The following is a 27,303-nucleotide window of genomic DNA, read 5'->3' on the forward strand; positions in this document are numbered from 1 at the left end:
TTCATACAAACAATATTTGGTCGCGTACTGTTGTGAAGTGTCGGATCGTTCGGTTGTCGCATAGTGCGGTCAGACCTTTAAGCTTCTGCCTAACACCGAGAGGTGCCGGGTTCGATCCCATGAGCCGACCTCAATTGAAAAGAGTATATCTGTAGTGCTGCTGGTCAGACCTAGATATCTGTGACTACCAGGTCGATCGTTTTCTATCAGAGTTTGCCAATTTTCTCTGATTTCATTGTTGAAACGGTTCCCGATTAAAATTTGGCTAAAATCCTTCCTACCTACTATGTCACCACTATTTCAGTATGATTAATGTACAATAAAATTTATGTACAATTCATAGATGTCTCGTTAATTCTTTTCAATCGAGGTCAGCTCATGGAATCAAACCCGGCGCCTCTCGGTGTTAGGCAGAAGCTTAACGACCCTTAACGGCACATCCCTGGGAGCCCTTACATGTGTTGTTTTATGTACCTATTTACATACGTATGTAAAAATGCACCAGGCGTCTCCCAAGCCGAAATTAATTCAAAATGTGCAATCTCCACATCTTGGACCTCGTCGATATTGTATGTACTATCAGTTAATATTGTAATATGTACTTTTATATAGCGTGGACGTGTAGAGGGGTTTTCTAGATTGGAGTGAAAAACGTAGCGAGTACTTTTAGGCACAAATCGCACAAAGAAGAACGGCACGTCGTGTGCTTGGCTCCCTGTTGTGGGGGGGGTCTTCTAAATTTCTTCAAATACCTACCTTTTTTTACGAGATTCATTTTGCTTTCTTGCTTTCAGCTGTGTTGGAACGTGTACTGTTATTTACCATTGCCCTAATCATTCTCCATTATCTAGTCATGACGTGATCTCCTGCATTCTTATATATACATATATACGTAACTCACCCGTACTTCTATGTATGTACAAATAAGTACATGTGTGTTCATGGCATATAATTTCCTGCATTATTATGAACTTCTGATGTTGTAATATTTATTTTTTGAAATCTCTATAGTTTTCCATGCAAAAAACAAACATACACGCATCCTTGGGAGCTGTTCGATCCAGGACTCCAATCCTAGATCAAACGTGCTATTTATATTAATATCAATTGTTATTTTTATACTCGATTGTTCATTTGTTTTCATTTATCAGCAGCGTGGACTAGTGGTTAGCTTATTATGTTTTCAAGCAGAGTAGTCGCGGTTCAATTCCCACTAGTAGCTGTTGGTTTTTGATTTCAGATCGATCGATTCCTATCAGAGTTTGTCAATTTTTGTAATTTTCATTGAAACGGATCCTGTAAATTGGCATCTCCTTTCCAATCTCTTCATGTACCTTATTGGCTGTTGTATACAGCTCGTTCATTCGTCGAGGCCTTTTTGGCGCGAACGCAAGTGATCAGCGATAGTAAACCAGTGTTAGACGGATCCACCAATCACCTAATCTCTACGTTACAATATTTAAACACTATTTAAATGTTTGTCTCATAGGAAAGAATGGTTCAAATAACTAGACAAAAAGTTGGCGGTCTAGGATTGAGCATCAAGGGTGGGGCCGAGCACAAACTTCCAATCCTGATCTCCAGGATATACAAGGACCAAGCTGCCGATCAGACGGGACAACTATTCGTCGGTGATGCCGTAATAAAAGGTATGCATTTATCACTACTTGGTAAAGTGAAATTTATGTGACGTGTCCAATCTGAAATGACGTCAAACTATGTCGAGATGTGGACGAGTTGACTTTTAACCTAATCATCACTCGTTGTTTTTTGTTACAGTTAATGGAGAGTACATTACGGCCTGTCCACATGATGATGCTGTGAACATTCTCAGAAATGCTGGTGATCTTGTTGTTCTTACTGTGAAACATTACAGAGCTGCAACACCATTTTTACAAAAGCAGGGTTAGTTTTTTTTTTTTCGTGAATGTATAATAGTATGAAAAGTTGAGGTGGGTTTAAAAACATTGTTCGCAAAAATTTATTGCTCCAAAGCTCCCTTTTTTGAGCCTGAATTTTTAATCAAAGGATTTAAAAGTGTTAATATTTTATTTGGTTTAACGTCGTTCAATGTAAAAGTGGATTAATACTATTATATTAATTTAATAATATTTTTTGAACTTGAAAGTAATGTTACGAGCAAAAAATAGTTCGATAAGTTGCACGACTAATTATGAAAACAACTTGCTCAACTGTAGGTATTATTAACTATCACTTATAATTTAATAGGTCAAAGTGTTTCGGTTCCAATTACTTGGAATCTAGTATTCTAGATAAGTAAATTATACATATATTAAGTATATTGAACTAACGCATATATTTTAAGAGCTATAAATCAAACCTACATATCAGTCTTCCGAACAAGCTACCTACTGATTTGTCATTTCAAGTCTACGGCCGATAAACGATAAATAAATGGTTTCATTTGTGAACCTCTTTAGACTAAAACAAAGACAAAAAAATACTTAAAACCGAAAATCCGTGTAAATTCATACGATAAAAGTAATTTTTACTATCAAATGTCCATTTTTATTTGTTTTTTACAGTCATTAATCCAAATCCACACACTTTTCTAACTCAATTAGCCCACAGTACTACTACCTTTCTTTTTTCGTGGTACCTAGTACCTACTAATTTGTAGCTCGTATGTGGACAAATCCTACCAGCGATAAATCTTCTCAATAAGTTGTACGACTAGTTGGACTACAAACGCTTTCATTAGGTTTCTCACTCATATGGTTCACTTTCTATTTATTTGTTATACCAAATATACACTTCTCAAAGTGTATTCAATCTGATTCAATAATCCAGCATTCAAACCCTATGTAACTATTATTATTTTTTTTTTATATATATATATACCAGGAAGGCCTAACAGGTAACCCCAATGTGCCTCCCTGGCCAGAAACAATGTACATTTGATCCAAATATTATACAAAGTAAATACATATCTATTACATTCATATAGACATACATATGTATGTTATATGAATGTAATAGCAGTATTTTATACAATTTAGCTAAATCAGAGATTGCTGAAAACTCAAAATTTGCTAGAAAATGGGTAAGTTTGCCAATTTTTTGGAACCATTTCAATGAAAATTAGAAAAATTGGCAAACTCTGATAGGAAACGATCGACCTGGAGTCACAAATCCAAGGTCTGACCAGCAGAAACCAGTGAGATATGAACCCGTGACCACTTTGTTCAAAGTATTATATGCTAACCACTAGTCTATAATGCTGGTTATTTCTAGCTCAATCAGCCTAAAGTAATATTACCTTTCTTATCTCTACATTCTGTATAGATATATGCCGTCGATTCGTGGTACCTAGTACCTACTAATTTGTCACTTGATTATGGACAAAGTCTACCAGCGATAAATCGTCTCAATAAGTTGTACGACTAGTTGGACTACAAATGCTTTCATTAGTTTTCTCACCCATTTGATGTACTTTATATTTTTTTGGTAAATCAAATATACACTTCTCAAAGTGTATTCAATCTGATTCAATAATCCAGCATTCAAAACCTAATTAGCAGTATTATATACAATTCAGCGAAATCTGAGATTGCTGGAAACTCGAGATTTCCGAGAAAATGGGTAAGGTTGCCAATTTATTGGACCCGTTTCAATGACCACTTTGTTCAATGCATTATATGCTAACCACTAGTCTATTCTGCTGTTTTTTTCTAGCTCAATCAGCCTAAAAGTACTGTTACCTTTCTTCTTTCTACATTCTCTACAGATATATGCCGTCGATTCATGCTACCTAGTACCTACTAATTTGTCGCTCGTATGAATGTGGACATAGTCTACCAGCGATAAATCGTCTCAATAAGTTGTACGACTAGTTGGACTACAAATGCTTAGTTTTCTCACCCATTTGATTTACTTTATATTTTTTGTGGTCTACCAAATATACACTTCTCAAAGTGTATTCAATCTGATTAAATAATCCAGCATTCAAAGCCTATGTAAGTATTATAAAACAACCGATTCGTTGTTATTACCTTGAAAGAGGATTAGACATTGAATTAATGTGAAACGTAAAGGAGGTTTGTAAAAATATAAATCGAGAAACATTTTCAATTATATACAAGAACTGGTCCCGTATTTCTTTCAGTCTGATTTCACACAAACGACCCTCGTATACATTCGTAATAAGTATGATAAAATATGCACCAAAAGCTCCGTTTCATAGGACAAAAGTTTAATAAGTAATATTGAAGAGCTCGAATGCGAAAGCTCGGAACTTTCCATTGCAAACACCCTTCCCTTATTCAAAGTCGCAAATATTTTGCAAACTTTGCCCAAATTTACAAATCAAGGGCGAACATTGTCTCAGGACGAATACGCTTCGTGTTAATCACGTCGAGTGCTAGTCGAGAGTTTACTCTCTTTCCAGTTGATATCGAGAAGTTTCATGTCTAATCTTCAATCTTTAAGCAAAATGGGTCAACTCAGAAGAGGTTCTAAAGAGCGGACTTGCAAACAGCCCGTTTAAACTCAAAGACTTCACCTGGTCCTTAGTGTGGTGTTTACTAGAGACCAGGTGAATGCATATATGTACATATCTCATAGTATATAGAAACTGTTAACCGGTAGTTGAATATCCTTCTTAAGTAAGGTCGAACCAGCAGCGTGGACTAGTGGTCATAGCATACTATGCTTTCGAGTCACGGGGAGTCCCACTAAAAAATTGAAGCTTCGATATACGATTTTAAACGCTCTTGGCCATTTATTACTTATATTAATAAAAAATTAGGAAAAAGTGTATTTTATATTTATTTTTTATTTTTACAAATCAATATGCACTCGCCATTACAGATTTGCTCCAATGCGACGGGTGTACGTTAACGAAATACAGAATACATAAACAATCAGAAATCAGAAATACAGCAATACATACATATACCATCAGAATATATAGCATATAACAATTAATCAGAAATAATAATCATAGAGAAATCTATGGATTATTTTTAGATTTTTTTTGTATACAATTTTTATACATATAATAAATACGAAATTATAGAGATATCTATAGATTTCAGATTACTGTGTATAATTATTACAAATTATACACAGGCAGATTTTGTGACAACAGGATTAGATCTAATACCAATTTTCAGGAACCGTTTCAGCAATGATCAGATAAAATTGGCAAACTCTGATAGAGAAACGATCGATTTGGAGTCACAAAACCACCAAATCTAACCAGCAGTGGCGAGGACTCGAACCTTTGACCTCAGTGGTGCTAAATACATATATACACTACCACTAAGCCAAACTGCTGGCTATATATGAAGTCAGTACTTTAATTAAATGGTCAGTAAATAAAATAACATACATTTGAACCAGTAGACAAAGACAGTATTTTATATATAATTTTACGGTCAGCATATATGTATATATTAAATCATCGGTTGTTTTAGTAAAACGGTTATCTGTTTAAAAAAATTATCTGTTATTATAATAAATGGTAAGTAAATAAAATAGCATAGGGCTCAGTAGACAAACGGATGGTGTATTTATCGTTTGATCAGTATTTTAAATTAAACGGTCAGTTTATTTCGACAATTGGTACGTAATTTGATAAATAAATGAGGTTATGTTGTACTCATTGAATCAATGGCTGTACTATTAAGCATAATGGAATGATTTTTTGATACCAAAAACATTTAAGTGATTTTTTTTATACATATGTACTTGTCGTATGTCGAAATCATATATTATATACATATATATGATTTCTATATTTAACTATATAATACTAATTGTTTTACCCGGCTTCGCTCAGTATTTGTAATATAAACAGCTTAAACATGGCGAATCTAATAGTAAATATTCATTTTTTTTTTATCGTCGTCATATAAACTCATAGATTTGTTTTCGATGTTACCAACCAACATTACATACATACATATGTACATACAAAGTCTCTTTCGAAATTATATATTAGATTATTACAATATAATTCAATGCAAGGTCTTAAATAATATTACCGTAAGTTTTGCTGTCCATAACATAACGTTGACAATTATTTGTATCGTCTAAAATAATTTTCCATTAATATAAAATATATACGTATTTCATAAATAAATTAATAATATCAAAGCCCGCTTAATGGGTGAAATAATTCGACCCTTAAGCCCTCAATACAGTCCGAGAGACCCTTTCGTCGGAGAACGAGACTGTTTCTAGTTTTCAGGGTTTTAAAGTAAAATATTCCATAAAAAGTCAATCCACCCTATTTTCAGTACCATGCAGTATTTGTCTCACAAAAATGTGTCCCTTTTCATCACATCCTACTACTTACTCTATATTTTTTTTTGCTTTCGTGCTGCGGCGTTAATGAAAGAGCCAGTCCTGTGCAAGTGTCCCGGGTTGTGTATGTGTACATACATATATGTATGTATGTTGAGAATGTTGGTTGAGCTTTAGAATAGAGATCAAAAAGCTGAACCCTTAATGACTGCAAATGTGAAAGATGTGTATGCTTGCACTTAACTAAAAATACTTCATTTGAAAAAAAATCTCTAGAACTACTGGATATGACTATGTATCATCTTAATTGCTTAAAAATCGATTACATGCAGACAGAATATGTATATCTAATAATAAACTAATTACAAGGGCTATGGAGTTGGAGTCGTAAAAAATCAACCGACTCCGACTACTTTTTACAAGGTTTGAATTATTTTTTTTCTTCTCAACTAAAGTCACCAATAAAAATTATATTGATAACTGGCTTACCTCGATAAAATAAACGAATTTTTGTTATTAATCCACAAGAATAGTCGACATATGATTTTTCTAAGTAGAATTTTATTTTATTCTCATACAAAGACAATTTAATATATTATCCCTATTAATTCAATTCAGATTCGTGTAAATACGAGTAAATACTAGTACGTGCTTTTAGCTCGCAATTTTACCGATTTAAAATTCAGCACACTTCCAATTAACCCTTTTAAACGAAAACAAAAAATAGTGTGGCCAGAACACTATCCCAATAAACATGTGTCAATAGAAAATACTCAATATAAAATAGTATTAACAGTGGGAAAAAAATCCCAAGTGAAAATACGTACTTTTGACTTTTCATTTGAACTGGACGACTACTTATGTACAGAGATTTGAAAGCTGAAAAGTACTAAAAATGAAAGATAAAATACCCGACTATAGATTCCAGTATTAATTTTGAACAGGAAATTGACAGATTTTGAGACATCGACCAAACAACACCAAGAATAGAAAAATCACGCGATTTAAAAAACACATATCTCCGAATCTCGAGCCAATCAACATTTTTTTAATACCAGATTCGTGTTCACTGGGCATAGATCTATGTATAAGAAAAGTCATATCTCGTCTCTGAACCATTTTTCATGTTGAACAGTGTAATTTCTCTATACGAATCATGAATTTAAATTACATCTATATATATAAAATTGAATGTTTGTCTGTTCGATTACATGGAACTTTCAGGATTTGTTGTATGCATGTCCGGGAAGATTACTGTGAAAATAAACGGGAAAAAACCTCTTAATAATAATATTTGTAATTACGATTTTATCGACGCGAAAGTATGAAGCGCCAGTGTGTAGTTAAGGAAATGTGTACGTTGGTAACCAACTTGCGCGCACGCATGCCAACCCTTACATTACGTACCACTCATACCAACCTTACATTGCGTACCACTCATAACAATCCTACATACATATATGTATATAAAAATCAATGTGTGTCTGTCTGTCACGTATGCGTTCCTATACTTTACTATAATTTAATTTGATTATTAAGTATTAATTAGAAACTGAAACATTCACTTATCGAAACGCATCGAGAAACGGGAACGGGAATTGCATGCATTACTATACGATGGAACTTTCTGGATTTATTGTATGCATGTCCGGGAAGCTTACTGTGAAAAAAAATCGGCCAAAAACGGGAACGGAAACGAGAAAAACGGGAATGAGTGGCATTGCAACGCAATAATTTCAAATGTTTTCGCTTCAAATGATATTGTTATTATTAATATTTTTTCACGTACTCTTAAACGATCTTCCCCGGTTGAGAAACGCTGTAATAATGAAATTTACAAATATTAATTGTATTTTAATCTTATAATAAGTCAATAAAGCAATATGAATTGAAAAATTGAAGATGTACATCGACGGCTAGTCAAATTGTTAAAACCAATCAATCAAACACTTTTCAAGGCCAAATCACACGTATTATATTAGTATGGACGTCAAAACCACTATAAAAATCATTATTTTTTCTACAATTTCTTAATGGTCGATAAAAAAGTACTTCCGTCATCGCAACTCTCCATTCCTGCAATGTCACGTACATATGAAAATGTATATCAATTAACTTCTACTTAATTTAATCAGTATTTGATTGATCTCCAGCTGACGCCACGTCTGACAATGAGAGCATAGCAGGAGACGAGCATCCTCAACATCATGCCAACGGAGGCTGGGGCAGCGTAGCCGGCCTCGGAGACAACCACAACCACGATAATGCCAGCGTCAAAGGCACCCCCGTCACCGAGACAAGCCTGTCAGCTAACCACAACAGTCTCGGCAGAAACGATGACTGCTGGAGTCGAGCTGGATCAGCTACAAACAGTCGACCTTCCTCCGTAGCCTCCGACTACGTTGGCTCCATCGGACGGAAGCATTGGGTCGACATCTTAACAGGTTATACTTCACACACATACTTCAATTTGATGCATTTCAACGTTTAATTAATGATATTTGTTGGTATTTCAGTTCCTCTCATGATGGCTTACGTCACCCGCTACGTCTTCGGCACCGACAAACTTCGACCCAACTCGTTCGAAGTGCGAGGTATCAACGGAGCTTCCACCGGGGTTATTCACTGTGATGATTTGGCTATCATGTCTCAATGGTTGAAACTTATCACCGATAACATTGTCGGCCTGACTAATCTACAGGTATTCTATTTATATAATATAATATAATACTGTCATGTTCAACATTAACTTCTGCAGACTCCGACGTGTATTTAATTTGAGCTATGCATAGAAATAATACGTTTTATATTAATTAAAAATCATGCATCATATTTGGATCAGTTCTTCTTCAATAGCAATGCATGCTTCTAACCGAAAGTAAATGCTAAACAGATTCAAACCAACAGCTATGTAATATTATAAATAGGGTTCGTTATATTAGACTACCTTAGTCCTAGAAAATGGCACTAGTCAATATACATATATACTTGTTATACTCAATTTATATATAATATACGAAAATTATCATTAACCTGGAATTCTTATTATGGTCCATTATAGCAATGACAAAAAAGCTATTGTTTTCATATAAATCGATTCTATAGCCCACTTATGTAACTTGAGAACTTTGAGGAGTCTGCAGACAATCCATTGAGAAACTCCAGCACTCAATTTTATATTATATTTATCATAATTACTTTCAGACTAAGTTATACAATAGAAATTTTGCTGCCGGTGAAAGAATAGAATATATGGGATGGGTACATGAAGGGGTGTTGAACAACAATCAACCTTGGCAGACTTACAAACCGAGGTTTCTCACACTCAAAGGAACCGATGTTATGCTGTTCGATACACCACCTGTTAGTATACACAGACCTATTTACCTTCATCTAAACAGTTGTAGCCTATTTTTTAACCTCAAATTTTATTTAATATTAGCTATTTTATCTAAAAAATAGATCCAAGTAAATATATCTCTCTTTCAGGTGAATGTTGCCGGCTTGTCGAAATGTCCCTACGTGCTCAAAGTATACCAAACGATGTTTCGTGTTGTGAAGGAGAGTGAAAATGTCGATTGGCGACAACACTGCTTCCTGGTGCAGGCATCCGGAGCGGCTGGTCCTCGATACCTGAGCGTTGAGACTCGTCAGGAGCTGCTCCGCATCGAGAGCGCCTGGACAGCTGCTATTCTCACGTCGGTCATTAAATTAGGGGTAATAATGCTATAAACACATTCCAATAAAAACACCTTGATTTTAATGTACAACCAATTTATGTTCTATTTTCAACAATCATTTTTTTAAGTGCTTCAATCAGTTCCGGCACCTGATCAGTAATTTTTCTCCAATCTTCGAATTTCAAACAGTAAATGTCGCATGTTTCCAAAGCCAAGTAGCTAAAAATGCTCTTTCTATTTCCTTTGAGCAACGATTCCTCGCCGAAATAGTCTCCGTCGTCCAAATGAGCTATCTCCAAACCGGAGGCGTTCTCAACAGCAATCAATCCCGTTACTAAGAAAAGCATTGAGCTGTTTTTCTGTCCTGATTTTATAATGTACTAAAATTTATACAGAAAATTAATTCTTAATTAAAATCATAATATTTCATCTATAAAATACCAGGTTCAATCGTAAATGATGGTCAATTCGTGAATCAAACTATTGAAGACTGACTGAATTACATATATTTACAACCTCAATTATAGTACTGTCACCAGAGAAATGTTATAATAATAGAAGTGCCTTTACCAATAAATTGCCTGTGTCAATAAGACGCGGTACGTCTCCATAACTACGCTACAACGCACGGAATATAATCAGGGTCATCACATATTCACTATAGAAATTAAAGTTTTATTTTGATATAGTTTTATTTACAATTTGAGTATATGGTGGAGTTGGGTGTTGGTGGCCAATCCGTTTATTTTCTCAGTTGGCGGACTATTTTTATCCACTTTGCATTTTGCATTTGTCTGTCTTTGGCAACTCTTAAATTAACGTGTAATGTATAGTTTCAACAAAAATATGTATAACATAAAATAAACGATGTTTATATTAATTAAACTTAAATAATTGGATATTAATATAATTGAGTATTCGGCGCCACCAAGAAAAATATTTTTACATATAATTAAAAATAAGTTTTACATTTCTCTGGTGCCACCCCTGAAATTTTATGTAGAATGCGGGCGATCGCCATGACACTTTTAAAAACTGGCAAACTACGATGTTAATTGAATAATATGTAACTTAAATGATCCCATGTTGTTTATTGTGTGTTTTTGAATGCATTGTGCAATTTTTAACTATACATTTGCCAATCTTGCGAATAATATAAACAAACAGAGAAGTTTTTATCGGACACACGTCGAGCACCAAGCATCAAATACGACTGACGCTAAAATTATTTGAAAAGGTCTGTGGACATTCCTCACTAGACAACAATATGACGCCTAAAGGTCTGACCGCACTATGCGTCTGCGACACGAACGGCAGCGTGCGGCCAAATATTGTTTGTATGAAAATGTATGAGATATAACGCACTACGCGTCACGCGACAGAGTTGCCTTTTGTATAAACTTTGCCGTGTTGTGTCGTGCTGCAGCAGTCGACGGCCGTATAGTGCGCGGTCAGACCTTAAAGCCACTTCTATTATTATAACATTTCTCTGACTGTCACTGTCAAAAACGTTATTAGAACTCAAACCAACAGCTGATTAACTATTCAATACTATATCGTCTGAATTGTCACCATTGCGATGACCTGTATTTAGTCTGATTTCTAATCTCCAATATGACTACTCTGAAAGGACTTATACACGATAGACACTAAAGCCAATAAACACTAAATTCCCAAGTTCTTCTAAGCCACTCCATTTAAATCATGTCACAAACCGATGTGAATAAAACGCCGCGTAAAAAACGTAGCGTGAATAAAATTGTTACCACGGGTGTGTTTTAACCGCTTAGACGCCCAGCCGACGCGCTGAGCGTATAATAGATACGGCTGTTTGCGCCTTAAGGCGCTTTGGGCAGCTAAGCGGTTAAAAGTGGTGTTTTATTCGCGTCGGTTTATAGGATGCTAAGAAGCAGTTTCTCGCGTGTACGCGTCAAAAACTATTAAATTTTAACAAATGAAAGTGAATATCTTTCTTAAGTCCAGTGCCGGTTTTAGGGGGGGGTGGGTCGGGCGGTGCCCGAGGGCGCCGAGTATATTGGGGCGCCACTCCATGCACCGAAGGCGCTTTAAAATTTAAAATTAGGGCGCCAAAGACCCAAAAAAATTTTAGTTTAGAGTGCCAAAGGCGAAACTTAAATTGATTATTTGAAATTGAAACTTATCTCCGGTCTACAATGTCACAAAATAATTTGTAACAATTTCTAGGGGCGCTTAAAAAAAATTCCCCGAGGGCGCCATAGGGTGTAAGGCCGGCACTGCTTAAGTCCACTACATATGTTTGTGTATCGTGTGTACATAAGTCCCTCAGACATCCAATATATGTATATGTGTACTCACATCCCCCGACATGTAGGTGTCTTGAACGAGAAAATCCACGATCTGCACCAGAATGGTCATCGAAATGTTTTTAAAGATGGCCACTCTCGTCAGTAACGTTTGGCATTTGTGCATTTTGATCTCCTTCCTGAGATGATCGTTGAGCCTAGTCATGATCTTCTTCTCGTTGTAGTTCAGCATGCACAACTTGCTCGTCATGAACATGTAGATCTTGTCGCGAACTACTCTCGGCAGACGCTTGTCAATCATGAAGCACTTCGCCTCGTCCAACTTTTCGCCGAAGGCCAACTTATGACCGAACCTCATCTCGGTGGCGGTGATCACCTTCATGATCATGTAGATTTGAAAGATGCAACCGATGACCATCAGACTCGCCGATATCATATCGTAGTTGTAGTCCTCGAACACCAGATTCCTCTGTCCCGACGACGACATTATCCCGGTCACGTAATACAGACACAGGCAGTAGACGATCCAAGTGCTCCGACCGCTCATCTCCTCGACATAATCCTCCACGAACATCTCCGCCAGGTGGTTGTAAATGGAGGCCGTCCAGTGCACCAGCATGACCGTCCTGAGGAATATGTCGAATCGGTACATCCACTTGAAGTCGAGGCTTACTTGGTGGCATATCGTCTCGAAATATATCAACACGCACTGGAAATGAAAGCATTTGAAGAAGAGCGACACGTCGAACCACACCTTGTTGCCGATGATGTACAGTATGTGTTGAATGGGAAGAAATCCCACAAAGTTGAACACGAAATCTCTCTTGATGTACTCTCTAGCCGAGTGGGGCAGGTCGAAGATCACTTCAGATAACCGTTCGTGGTGGGCTCCGGTGAAAAATTTCACCAATATATCAAGCAAGGCGACAAAATCAGAGCAAAATATAATCATAATTATCGGTTTTCCTTCTAAAATAATAAAAAAAAAACGCTTAAGTTACATACATATACATATACACATAAAATATATAGACATGCGACTATCAAAAAATAAAGCGCAAGTTATTCAACTTTGCTAAACGAACGATAGACGTCGCCATTTCATAGCATCGCAACCTGGTGGACGCGGCTCTTTTAGTACCGTGCGCACCACTTTGATCTAACGCGTGCGAGCGCAATCGCGTGTGAGGGAGAAAACCTACGTTAGTTAACGTTTTGTCACCTATATATGTATGTATGGACTAGCTAGCAACTGTCGATAAAGTACACATGTATGTACGTAGCTGAAAAACTCTACGAGCGGTAAAAAATGTGTTCCGCGAATATCAAGAGGCTGCGTGGCTCTGCACTAGGTTAATGGCGAAAACACACTGAGTAGTACGGGACGTCACGTCCTTTGGCTCACCGCTGTGACCGATTCACAGTGGGGGTTCCTCAATCCGAATTCGGGTGCAGTTGCACGTGCAGAGTGCATATGTTTGAGAGCTCGCACGTGTATTCATATCCATATGCAACCGAGATCAGAAAAATTTCTCAAATATGGGATTCACCGTTATTTTTATTTTTAAAATGTTAGCCACATTGACATTACAGAGTACTCTAACGCAGAGCACCGCAAGGTGAGTGACGCGGCAGTTTTGCTGCCGCGGGCACCACTTCAATCTAACGCGTGCGAGTGAGATCGCGTGTGAGGGAGAAAACCGATGTTAGTTAATGTTTTGTCATCTATGTATGTACCGACTAGCTAGCGACTGCCGATGCAGTACATATGTATGTACGTAGCTGACAAACTCTACGAGTCATAAACAATGTGTGCCGCGAATATCAAGAGTGTGCGTGGCTCTGCTCTAACGCGTCACTGTGGCCAGTCACACAATCATAACATCATAATAATAATAACCAACTGTTATATTTTGATGGAAAAATCATTGATATTTATAATTGATAAAAACAACCACGGACGTTGCTCAACAACCACTAAACCAGTTCAGCACAGCTTATATAAAGCAGGTCAATTTCACCACCAACCCGGTTGAGCAGATATATCGCTCTAGATATTGGAGACGTTGCCAACATATTTGTGCGAGTCACAGGAGGAGAAAACAAATCACATCAAGCAAGGATAAATACACGGATGAAATGTCACCGAAAACATTCCAGGGGGTGATCTTTGGGACTGTGTGTGCCATGTATGTGGGCTATGGGTGCTGCATATTTTTCGCATGTTTAAAAGTATCTTTAAAAAAACACGTACCACGTACCACTCAGTGTACTTTCGTCCTAAAGCGTTTTGTTTCACGTCCGGTCTATACTTACTCCCCTCGCCTAAAAAAGTTAAAACTTCACAAAACCATACCATTGCGTTGTAGAAAAGTCGCAGCGGGAGCCAGGAAGCAAATAGTCAGCAACACGATAAATATGAAATGTTGCCATATCAGTATGAATTCGGAGTATGGATGCAGCATGAAGGAATTCTTCATTGTCAGTTGCCGTTGCTGTTCCATATCGATGGCTTTCTCGCTGTGCAAAATCTTTTTAACCATGTAGTGCTTGGGCGATGCCAGACTCAATTCTCGGAGCTTGCGAAGAATCCACTTTCTCACCGAGCTCATTAGCAATGGACGTTTCGCGAAGAACATGGAAGTCGAGTAGATGCTCTCCGGATGTATACCACAAATATGTACTGCAAAATAATAAATTGCTATGAACCAATAATAATAATATATATAAAAACGGATGTGATGTGTGTATGTATGTGGGTATGTGCCGGACCGTGGACACACAGCCAATCAGAGTCAAGTGGTCGGGGAGACGCGGGGAAGCGTGGTAGTGGGGAGGTGGGGAATGTGGAGCGTCATGTGACGTCAGTCCGAGTGACGACAGACATGTGCGACGTCAGGCCGAGCTAGGACAAGCATATGCGACGACAAGCATGTGCGACGTCAGGCCGAGCGACGGGTGACCATACACACACACACACACACACACACACACATTCATTCATCATTTCGAACGGGTTGAATTGGTGAGCGTGTAATGTGCGCACTTTTTATTACGATTAATATTACGTGCACGCGCGCTCGCGCCTATAAATTACCTTACATTATATTTATGCTAGTGGTTTTACCCGGCTTCGCTCGGCATTTGTAATATAAACAGTTTAAAAATGGCAAAACAATCTAATATTAAACATTCGTTTTTTTTTTATTAAATGTATTTGAATCGAAAAAAATAATATTCAACGATGTCGATATCGTCGTCATAGAAACTTTGATTTGTTTTCGATGCTCCCAACAAACCTTACATACAAAGTCTCTTTCGAAATTACATATTAGATGTGTGTAACATATAACTTTATGTTAATTCGTGTATCAATTCCTTTCCGAAAGCACACATTGAAATCATCAAGAAACAAAAACATCTCGGGTGCAAAAGGTTGTCGGTAATATCATATGCCAATGAACATGAACCATAAACAATTGCAGCATTTTCTTTATCTGTCGAAATTAATTTAAGCCTGAGCAAAGCCTAGTGCTTAAGCTATTCCATATATGTGTATATACATTTTTGAGGTTTCTTAGTACAGTTTCTCATTTCTAATCAGATCAGTACTTTTTCTGAAAGTTTTCCCCCGACATGCTTTATATATATGTATATGTTAAGGCCGAGATGTATTTTCAGTTTATATATTCCAACTGGCGTTTTAGGTTATTCATATTCGAATACAATTCAACTAGTAAATTATATCTCTACAAACGCAAATACACTCAACAATGTGCGCCAGTTGAAATTTGACGGCACTAATGTTTTTACAAATGCTTTATAATTCAATAATATGTTAATATTTGTAATAATAAGTATTACAAATAAAGGTAATGAGTATCGTATTACAAAGTCTCTAAAGGTCTGACCGCACTATGCGTCAACCGAAAGATCCGACACTTCACAACAGTACGCGACCAAATATTGTTTGTATGAAATTGTATGAGACAACGCACTGCGCGACAGTCGCATGACGTAGAACGACACCGTGCGTCAAAGTTTGCTTTCCGACCAACTTTGACGCAACGTGTCATTGAGTGGGGGTTGCCTTGCGACAATTATTATCCTTCTTCATATCGTGACTTTGAAATAGCATGTAGCCATAATCTTTTGGTTTTTCTCGATTGTTCTTCTTCCTCGAATGATTGACATAATATACTGCGTAGTGTCGCATCGCGATGCTGTCGTTCGAGTGCGGTTTACCTAATATTGTCGCACACTGTTGTGACGTGTCGGATCGTTCGTTTGACGAATAGTGCGGTCAGACCTTAAGAATGTGTGACGTTTTCACGACAACCTAACCGCTCCATCTTACCTGATACTACATATATAACTTATAGTTGAATTTTATTTTCAGTTGTAATATATTTCGACCCGATGCGGTGCAAACGATTGACAAGCGCCAGACAGACTGAACCACAGATTAACGACAAGTGTACCTTATGCGTGCGCACTGCTCGCACTAACACTAAGCGAAATCTACCTGAAGTCCCAATATACCTACCCTGTATACGTTCTGTGCTTCTGATACTTTAGTTCCGAATTTTGCCTTATTAAACTCGCCAGAAAGATCCAACTCAATTTTAATAATTGCATCTGTGCACATAGAAAGGTTACTCGTCATCTGATGTGCAATCTATCATTCGTGAAGTCGAGAATTGCGTTTAAAGCAGCCATCCAGTTCATCTGTGGTTCAGTCTGTCTGGCGCTTGTCGATCGTTTGCACCAAACCCATCTTGACCAGTTGGAATGTAATTCGCCATATGAATCAACTTACGTGGGTTAGACGGCATATATTACAACTATAACGATAGCTGGTACCGGGTTAGATGGAACTAGTTAAAATATATTACAACTAGAAGATACACTTCAACTCCTAGCCTATACACAGTATATTCTCTTACCATCATCGATATCTTGCTTCTTCCCCATCTTGCCTTTTTACTTTATCTATTTTTTTTATTTATAATATCAACATATTCATTTGTTTTATTCAATTCAAATTGAATTATATTTCAGAAAAAGACTTTCACCGTGTCGTATGAGGGTCGAACTGCCGGCTTGACTTTGGACTGGTCTTCAGGCTTTTCGCTGAACGAAGGAGCTCCTGGCAATCCACCGGTTTGGGCCTACCGTTTCTCCCAATTGAGAGGATCCAGCGACGACGGCAAATCCAAACTGAAGCTTCACTTCCAAGACAGCGAAACTCGAGCCATTGAAACAAAGGTAATAACAACTCTACATATGTAGCTATGAAGCGGAAAAATATTAAAAACTCATCTCCATGTGTGATTTTCAGGAGTTGGAGTGTCAGATATTGCAGAGTCTTCTGTTTTGCATGCACGCCTTCCTGACGGCGAAGGTCGCCTCCGTCGATCCGGCTTTCCTGTCTTCCATTCAAGCGACATAAGAAAAACCACCACGTCTTCTGTGTGCCTGTCTTCTCGACTTTTAAAGTCCAACTCGGGACAATAAAATGTATTCAATTCGGTCTCTGTAAAACTTTGATGCTTCACTTTTAAATCCGACGATCATTCAAACTCGCTTACTTGAGATATTTATAAAATATAATAAAAACAAAGGCATATTCCGTTCTTTCTTCCACAATTCGTTTCTGAATCTATATCGTTTCGATTGTGTCGATAGTGCGGATCTGAAACGGACGTTTCGTAACAATTGCATTAGAAATCCTTGTAAAATATATGAAAATGTGTATAATATATATATATGTATGTATTTGTAACCCGTAATGATTTCGACTGATTGTAGGACCTCGTGTATGTTTGGGTATTCAACGAACATTAAATTTACATAAGGCAAGTAATTCCCTTAGTGTATATAGATATTTTTTTGTATGAATTATGACTTTAAGGAAAAAATGTTAGCATTGTCACGAAAATTTGTAAGATTTTTCAGCATCATACTCCATTGATTGATCTCTGAATGAAAAGGGTTATTTTATTTTATCTTTAAACATAAAATGAATTTTTATATACGTATATATGTATATGCTTATTCTAACATGAAAGGGTATAGTAAAAAATCCCTATTGACAAACTTGACCATTGTAAGTTTAATGCGGTCTAAAAATGAGGCTCAAATCTCACGCTTTTTACAATTAATTATTTTTCTAAATATTATCCTCGAATACAATACTCGTTTTTTCAGCGTACACTAAAGTCTACGATACATTGTATTATAAGAAAAAAAGATTCTTATGAATAATATATGTACATACTATGCATGCTGTACTTTACAATAATTGTCGTAGGAAAGTATAGAAGAAACTTCATCAAAATACGTATCGATTTGTGTTTAAATGAATTTGTTACACCAAAGGTGAATCAATAATTATATTTATGGTGAAGATTTTGAGTTAATCGAACGAATTCAAACAACCAAAGACACATCTTTAGTTAGTTTGGAGACCCGTCGGAAATTTTGGACCTCAAACAATGTAATGTTTTGCTCGAGCTATGATAAGATGCTATCAATATCAAGCACGAATATAGACGAGAACTCTTATGTTATACAAAACATACATAGAGAAAATTCACATGAAAAATATGTCATGACACTGAAAGAAACTCCTATTACGATACAAAACACCAATTGCCCTGCCTTTTTCTTTAATATATGCATAATTTCCTGTGGTTTTATCCAATCTCTAACAAAAACATACTCCAGTGAGTTCACAATATGTTTTCTAACTGACAGCTCTACACTTACCATAAACTATTATCATCTTGAAAGGTACAGACTATAGATGTAGAATAACCTAGATATGCCATTACATACAAATTTCGTTGGAGATCTTGTCGCCACTAACTGAGGGGTGCGGGGGGTTTAACTAGCGGGGAAGTGGTAAAAAAAAAAGGAAGAAACGCAGCGGTCGGCACCCAGTTTATGTATATGTACATGCACTGAAGTTTTATTTTATTGGACAGTAAACCAAACTAATAAAGCCATATTAAGAAAAAAATATTTAGCTATACACACTATATTAAACTACAAATGTATGTTACTATAATAAAACCATCATTAACTATTACAATATTTAAATATTAGTAACTTTCACAAGTATCAATTTTAAAGCTGACACTTTAATATTTAGTTAATTGTTTGTAGTTTTAAACTTAATGTCGATTTCTGAATTTCCTTCAGTGCCAACAAGATATACGCGTGCATTATATTAATTCTTACTTATGATATGTGATGCCATCCGCCTTTTTATGTTTTCTTGAGTAATTGTAACACAATTTCACTGAACACGTTGGCATTTTCGAAAAATGTCAATCGATCTTCCTACTTAGAAGCTAACTAGCTACTGAGAGAGAGTGTGCATGATCTGTACTTTTTTTTGTGTGTGCATGGTCCAACAGGGGGATCGGCTTAGAGCGTCAGGGCGTATCTATGGTATTCTATATCTATGGTACAGACCGAAACCATCATGATTTTAATATTTAGTTCGGCTTCCAAAACCTTTTCTGAATGACTACAGATAATTACTGACTCACCTTTAATGTGTATTACATCATTCATGTTTACGTTTAATGTTTTACAAATTCAAAATAAATATCGTACCTGTACATTAGATTGGCCTTCACTTTGCTGGAGTATTTTTTATTATTTTTGGCATTCTAAAAATGCAAACGTTGTATTTGGCAACACATTTGACACGGGTACAGTTATTTATCTTTAAAATAAAAAAAATGTTTATACATAATAATTTCAGCAAAATGATAGCCATTCTTATATGCAAATGTTAAGTTTACTATAAATATTTATTTACTCATGCATATCATAACTCACACTATTTGATTATAGTTTTAAATGGTTTCACACGCAAGACTTACATATATTATGAATGCGAATGTAAATGAAAAAAAAGTGTGTGGCGTGCTTTTGAATGACGATATTGTAATCTGATAAGTACCTACTTAAATATATATATATATATATATATATATATATATATATATATATATATATAAATATATATATATATGTATGTATAGTGTGACCAAATTCCATTTTAGAGTCAAATTTACGGTGTATAGATTGGATCGAATTTATATTTGAGGATGCTATGTATGTATGTATGTAGTTTGTAATTATTGCTGTTTGTAATTTTTTCCACTACCATGTAAATCTAACGGACGATGGAAAAAGACTGACGAATATAACCAAATCGTAGATGAAACGAATCGGTGTTTGTTTTTAATGGACACTTTCATCTCGTTATACATCCATGCGGCATATAATATGTAGAAGTGATTGTGTTTTAATACGACCAAAACGGAAGTGTATAGAAAGTAATAAAAAAAAAGAGTCTCATAGTCGGTTTAATGTAAGGAAAATAAAATAGACACAACGACGGGTGTGTGTATATGAGAATGTAAAATTTTATATTATATCATTAAGAACAAATGCTTTTTATTGAATCATATCCAAGTATATGTATATTGTGGTTGATTGTTTAATTAATTTTATTTTTTATTAAATTTATGAGTTATATAGTCGAACAGGGGTATTATGCGTACGATTGCTATCTTTTTAGGTTGTGGCTATTTGCAGGTAATATCTGCGACAGGCGCAAAGCCTTCTGTGCATGCGGGTGAACTTATTATCCGATTATAATTTCTTACATTTAATGTATGCTAGACTTGTTTAATCAATCGTTCATTATACATGAGGCAAATAAATTTCGCACGTTATTATAATAGATTTATATCATTTAGCTAGTTCGCGACTTGTACTTGTATGTAGGTATTATACGTTGTATATGATAATAATTTTTTAACAATTAATAATGTTAACTAATTTGCATTATATTTTTTACTCTACGTCACTTTACAAGTTCGAACTAAATTTTAATAGGTTTAAAATAAAATTTTAACAGTAAACACGCTGACAGTGACAGTTCACGCGCATGCGCAGAAGTCTTTACGCCTGTCGCAGATACAGTACCTGCAAATAGCCACAATCATCTTTTTATTTGAATTTCATGTGGTTTTTATACAATGATTTTTAAAAAATCGCATTGTGACGCCCGCAAGAAGTGAAACTTCCGAGTTTCTTATCCGCAGATTTGTACTGTTATGATAAGCAGGGCTGAAGAGAGTTCCAGGGCCCGGACTACTCCAGGGACCACATGTCAGAAATCATACCTGTTATATCATAATTTATTATTCAATTATTTTAAAAAATAACAACCAACATATAAATAGGTATTTTTTCTAATAGTTCTGATAGATTTTTCGTATATTAAATTAAATCTATAAGATTTTTTTTTCAGTTTGTCATAGGGCCCGGAATAGTTTTTACCAGAACCCAGGATTCCTCTCGACGGCCCTGATGATAACGTGAGGCTTTTTTAAAAAATCCATTTAAAATTTGAATTGATTTCTAATATATTACATGCATTGAATATAGTAATAACTGAGTTCGACTGTATATTATATTTGACAATCATCATATATTTTTCTAGTTATTATATTAATTTTATTATATTTGGAACGTTCGTGCATGTGTATATTATAATGGAGCATTTACACCGACGAACCGAATAAATCATTCACTCGCTCGTCGGTATAAAGATTGGCAGAAAGTATGATAGTTATTTTTATGTATATTTAGAATATTAGCTACATATCAGTATTCCATAATAATTTTTTGCATTTTATATGACTTTTTATGTGCAGGTGTGATTCGGGTGTTATATTTGTTTGAAACCTGCACACTTTTTAATGTACAATTTAAGTTTTATCACGTTTCGCAATTTATTAATAGATGTTATATTGTTGTAATTATTATAGATAAAGTCTGATAAAATTGAAAAAATACCAAAGAATGTGTGTCGAAGCAATGTCTTTCTATTTAAAACTGAAATGATGGAATTCCGACCAAGCTGACTAAATTGAAAATATTTCAGTTCCGTATTTACATATTGATAGTTTCATTTCATAAAAGATGTTGGTTCAAATTATATGTATTACATTTATTTTTAATATATTTGTAGGGGTAATTTTCCTATAGTAAATAAACCCCGATATATAGGTATTTGTTTAACGAGTAAATGAACAATGAAAAATATAAAATTGTTATTCAGTACAAAAAGATTATTATGAATTACATTTCTATGCTTCGATTATTATCATTGCGAGTCGTTGATTTGATTTGGAAATGCTAAAAAATATTTACAATATTGTGAACGAATAGGTGTGTAAGTCGTAACGATTGTCAATGAGCAAAATAGCCTTCTTCTTATTATATTAAATTGTAATAATACAGAATAAGATATTTCAATTATATACGTACGTAGATGTGGTCTATGGATGTGAAGTGAGTTTTAGCAATATATATATGTATGTACATATATCGACGGTCTTGTGGTGCTTTTACGAGTATTCATACTATTCTTGATGCCACATTGGTACACACGTGTATCTCATTTTTATTTTAAATATTAATTTGTGTGTACAAATGTACTTGGGAAGTGCTATCAACCAGTCTTTATTTGATCACATTTATGATGATATCTTTTTTTATTCATAAAAAAACACAGACAGTATTAGTAATTGACCTCGTCTGAAATACATATTCATATACATATTCAATTCATGTTGCACTTCGATTTTTTCATATAGAATTGCATTAGTAAAGTCTATTTATTATATATGTATAGAGCAATTATATATAAACATATTATTTATTTTTAAATGTTTATTCAACATTGTTATTCTGTCATATATGTATATGTATTGTGAATATTTTAAAAGAAATTTCCCCTCCGTGATTGAAGACACTGTCTCGCATTGTTAATCACAACAGACCCTGAACTAAATTAATAATTAACGTTTATATTTATAAGGAGCATGTTATTGTTAATATTAAGTGGTTGTTTTTAAATATTATTATTAGATGACAATATATAATGCGAATGATTAATGTTTGAATTTGTTTCATTACTTGTTTTACTGTTTTTCGATTTTTCTTCCACTATTTTTTTCAACCCCTTAAACATGTGTGCTCTTCACGAAAAAAATCAAGTAATATTCAATGTGATGAAAATAAAAAAAAAATCACTAAATTTAAGAAACCGTATAGGGTGATAGGCATTGAAGTATAATGTATAGAATAGTCATTCCTAACAAAAGTATCGCTTAAAAGCGAGCCATCGAAGAGAGAGACGGAAAGTCAGAAGAGAGACAAAAGAGTGAGGAAAAAGAATTCGTGGAAGTGATCGTCCCTTATCGTCCTTTAAAATTTTTAGGGGCTGAGAGCAATTCTATGCATACTACTTCAATGTAGATAAAGTAATAATTAGTTTTAAAAAATAATACGGTGTACGGCCCTGTTTTTCAATGAGTGAGCCTGGCGCACGTGCACATACAGATGTTCGGACTTTGTCGAACTAATACTACCACACAATTTCACTAGTAGAGCCTATTTCAAAGAGATCCTACTGCTACAGAGTTTAACAAACAACTGAGCAAAACAGCCGACATCTCCGTTTGCAAGGAGTTTTTGTGGCAACATTTTTGGAAGCTGAGAGCGCTTCTACCCATTCTACTTCAATGATGATAGGTTTTGAGCGATTCCCGGCCTATTGAAACACTGTTTGTGTTTGTTTGTAAGAGGATCGTTTATTTATGTTCAGTTGTTACAATGGTAATTTTATGTACAAAGAAGTTTAGCTTCGGAGAAGTGAGCTGGCTGAACTCCAGAGGTTCACTCTGGCGTCTGGAGCTGGTGCGTCGGTTTAAATACATTGTGGGTCGATGCGTGCCGTGTGCAGATGTCTTTGCTTCAGGTCAAGTGTCGTAGTTGCATGATGACATCACTGCTGGATTTCGTTCGTTTTACGATCGAGCGATAAACTCTTTCTTCTGGAATAGTCGCAAGGGGACGTTGCCCTCGAGTTGCGAAGATAGTTCCAGGCGAGATTAGTTCTGCTGGGTCGTCGCCCTCTAGTAGCGAAGCGAATTCCTGGCGAGATTAGTTCTGGATGTTTTTACAGGAGCGATGATGATGCCATCGTAATACTTGTGTATTGTTGTGAAATATATGAGATCACTGGTTTTGATTCGGAATAGTGCTATATTCCTACAACCGGAAGTAGGATTTTTTCCTCCGTAGAGACTAATCCATAGACATTATGGATTTAGACTTGCACATAAATTTTTACATAGTGTACATAAATCAAATTCAGATATTAATGACATAGTGGGTAGGATTGTTTTTGCCAATTTGATGGAGGGACCGTTTCAATAATGAAATCAGATAAATTGGCAAACTCTGATAGGAAACGATTGACTTGAAATCACAAATATCCAAGTCTGACCAGCAGCACTACAGAAATACTTTCGAATAAATTATTTTCAATCGGGGTAAACGCAGGGCTTGAACCAGGGAGCCTTTTATTGGTTAGCATTAACGCAACCACTGATCTATACTGTTGGCTTTTCATTTATCACATGGGCTATACAATGAGCTTTACTATGTATGTACAAGTGTTCCGAAAAAGATTATGAAAGTTGTAACACACAAATTTCAGAACTTCTTCATAACAAACAAAAAGCATGCGAATAATAGTAATCATTAAAAATGGATTTCACAGAATACAATAATTTTAACTCAATATTCAATGCGATGATTTTATTGTGTGCTTCCATCTCGACAAACAGCTTCAATATTTAAGGCTCAGCTTTTGTCAAAGCCAACCTTTTGTAATTCTCAATGTTCAGTAATTATTTTTAGTTTCACTTCGCTAATTTTCTTTCTTTCGTTTTGAGGGTCAGATAGTTTTCGCACAACAAATTACATACCGAGAAATCGTTTTATTTATTTATATACAATAATGTATCTTGTTCTGAAACGGGAATGTTTCCTACTGATGGTTGAAACCATTATCTGAAGTTCAGAACTCATGAAAAGTAAGTATTCCACTAGTATTCCTTTACAAGGGATTCAAAGTGCGAAATAATTTTCTCTCTCAGATTCTCATTCAGTTCACCTCCAGATTCTTCTATTATAGATATGGACTGTATAATTTTTTTTTTAATTTACTAAATATTTAACAACGTGACGACTTAAAAAAAATATTGTGGCCTTTTGGTTGGAAATCTGTGCTTAACTTAAGCCATGCGCGAAATAAATGTAGTGAAAGTTCGGAAAACTAAATAAATAAAGCTAACTTTTTTAGATTATATTCTAGTGTTTTCCTGAGGACGACAATTTTCGATGTGTTTTTGCGTTATATAATGACGTGCGAAGTTCAATTCACACAGAACAAGTAATGAAACTCAGAATAATGAGAGACAAAAAGTTCAACACTGAGTAGCAATGGTTCCACAATAGAGATTGAAATGATAGGTCATTCTAAAAGACGGGCAGGAGAGTGTAAGATTAGGCAGATAAATGTTCAAATCAATTAAATATGAATGGGACTTAAATGATGACGTAATAATGAAGCAAATCTATCGAGTGATTAAAAGGTCATAAGTAGTAGCCGGATCCACAGCGCGCCGTTTATTATTCAATTGTTGTAAATTCTATTGTTCAATTGTTGTAAAAGGCTCGCCTTTTACAACAATTCAACCTTTTTTTGTACTCTAGCTTTGTAAATAGAGCCAACCGCCCCGATTCCTGGAAAAAGCACGGTCTCTATCCGCAGTCTAGTCATAACTAGTCACCGGACCCAGAAGGTGCCGCGTATTGTTCAAAGGTTGTAAATGCATTGTTAAAGGTTTGCCGAACCTTTTTTACAAAGGATTTACAACAATGGATAGCACTGTGACTATCCTACCTCTAGTCATAACTTATGACTAAACTAGAAAGCCCGGACCCTGAGGGAGCCGTTTATTGTTTAAATGTTGTAAATGCATTGTTAAAGGTTTGCCGAACCTTTTTTACAAAGCAATTACAACAATTGAACAATATATACGACACGCTTCCGGTCCTACCTTAGTCATAAGTAGAGACCGGAATTAAAGGGGCGATTCCGGCCCCTTCAGATTCCGACCTCTAGTCATAAGAAGATATAGGTCTGTTACCGAGAGTTGGCGCGTTCGCGCACTCACACAGAAGCGCACGAAAGGAACAGAGCGCATTTGTTCGCGCCAACTTCCTGTAACAGACCTATAAACTGGTCTAATAAAGATTAATGGCATCTCAGCTATTAAAGAAATGGAGTTCCATGTTAGCAAGAGCTATTTTTTATTAAATTTATGATATATGATTTTAAATAAAGCCACTCAGACAGCGACAGCTCCCCATCCTCCTGTGATCCTAGTACAGGTGAACGGTCATCGATGACAAGGAAAGAATTGTTAAAATCCTTTCAAAGTCCTCCTCACGCTCAGGGAACCGCGCCACGTCTCATCAACGTGACTCGTGCACTCTCTTATAGAGCGTGCTTGACGGTGAAGAAAGTACTACAGAAATGATCCTGTGGAGTACAGTCCTAAAGATAGACGGTAACGATCAAAGTTTTTATTCACACTTTGATTATTACCGATAGTATATTTACTCAGAAACCATCTCCATCTACTTAAAATTTGTAAAACTATTATATATTGATTCACATTTATAAGCAGGGACACGAACCGTTATTTTTTCTTTCCTGTTCGGTACCTGTCGGCCAACCTTTCAGCGCATCGACGACGAAAAAAAAAAAAAATATATATATATATACCTAAATATATTGATATTGAAACATTTTATTAATTTACAACAGTTATATTATCAAATCTTAAAAGGAAAACTATATTTATTTTCGAGTTATTAGAGCAATTTTTATTCTATAGATGTCACTGTATGTCAATGAAAATTTTTATACCTACATACATATAATATATAAATTTTTGAAAAGACTTATTTCCAGTGGTGTCACCCCAATTTTGGAATAACGGGTTTCCAAATTAATTTGACTAAATAACGGGGTTCCGAAAACTTTTGATTTTTAACAATGGGTTTCCGGAAACCCATGGAAACCATTAGGGTGAAACCACTGCTAATTTCTG

The 27,303-nt window shown here is 35.5% G+C and overlaps 1 protein-coding gene and 1 non-coding gene across 3 annotated transcripts in view; one reads left to right on the forward strand and one right to left on the reverse strand.

Moving 5' to 3' along the window:
* Positions 1–19,249, forward strand: part of Syn2 (Syntrophin-like 2) — a 141,041-nt gene extending 121,792 nt beyond the window's left edge. The window contains exons 4-11 of one of the 2 annotated variants that reach the window (XM_077435153.1): positions 1,490–1,649; positions 1,780–1,905; positions 8,424–8,714; positions 8,787–8,971; positions 9,475–9,633; positions 9,760–9,987; positions 17,297–17,503; positions 17,577–19,249. In XM_077435153.1, coding sequence (XP_077291279.1) covers positions 1,490–1,649; positions 1,780–1,905; positions 8,424–8,714; positions 8,787–8,971; positions 9,475–9,633; positions 9,760–9,987; positions 17,297–17,503; positions 17,577–17,687 — 1,467 coding nt within the window. In that variant the 3' untranslated portion in view covers positions 17,688–19,249. Of the gene's footprint in view, positions 1–1,489; positions 1,650–1,779; positions 1,906–8,423; positions 8,715–8,786; positions 8,972–9,474; positions 9,634–9,759; positions 9,988–10,078; positions 10,470–17,296; positions 17,504–17,576 lie in introns of those variants that run through there. The other variant, XM_077435154.1, reaches the window with a different exon arrangement.
* Positions 19,250–26,530: 7,281 nt separating this feature from the next.
* On the reverse strand, positions 26,531–26,746 carry LOC143914998 (small nucleolar RNA U3). The gene has a single exon (XR_013260874.1). It is a non-coding gene; the product is annotated as a small nucleolar RNA U3 (small nucleolar RNA).
* Positions 26,747–27,303: the final 557 nt, after the last annotated feature.

This window comes from Arctopsyche grandis, chromosome 7 (genome assembly GCF_051622035.1).
Source record: "Arctopsyche grandis isolate Sample6627 chromosome 7, ASM5162203v2, whole genome shotgun sequence".
Taxonomy (NCBI): Eukaryota; Metazoa; Arthropoda; class Insecta; order Trichoptera; family Hydropsychidae; genus Arctopsyche; species Arctopsyche grandis.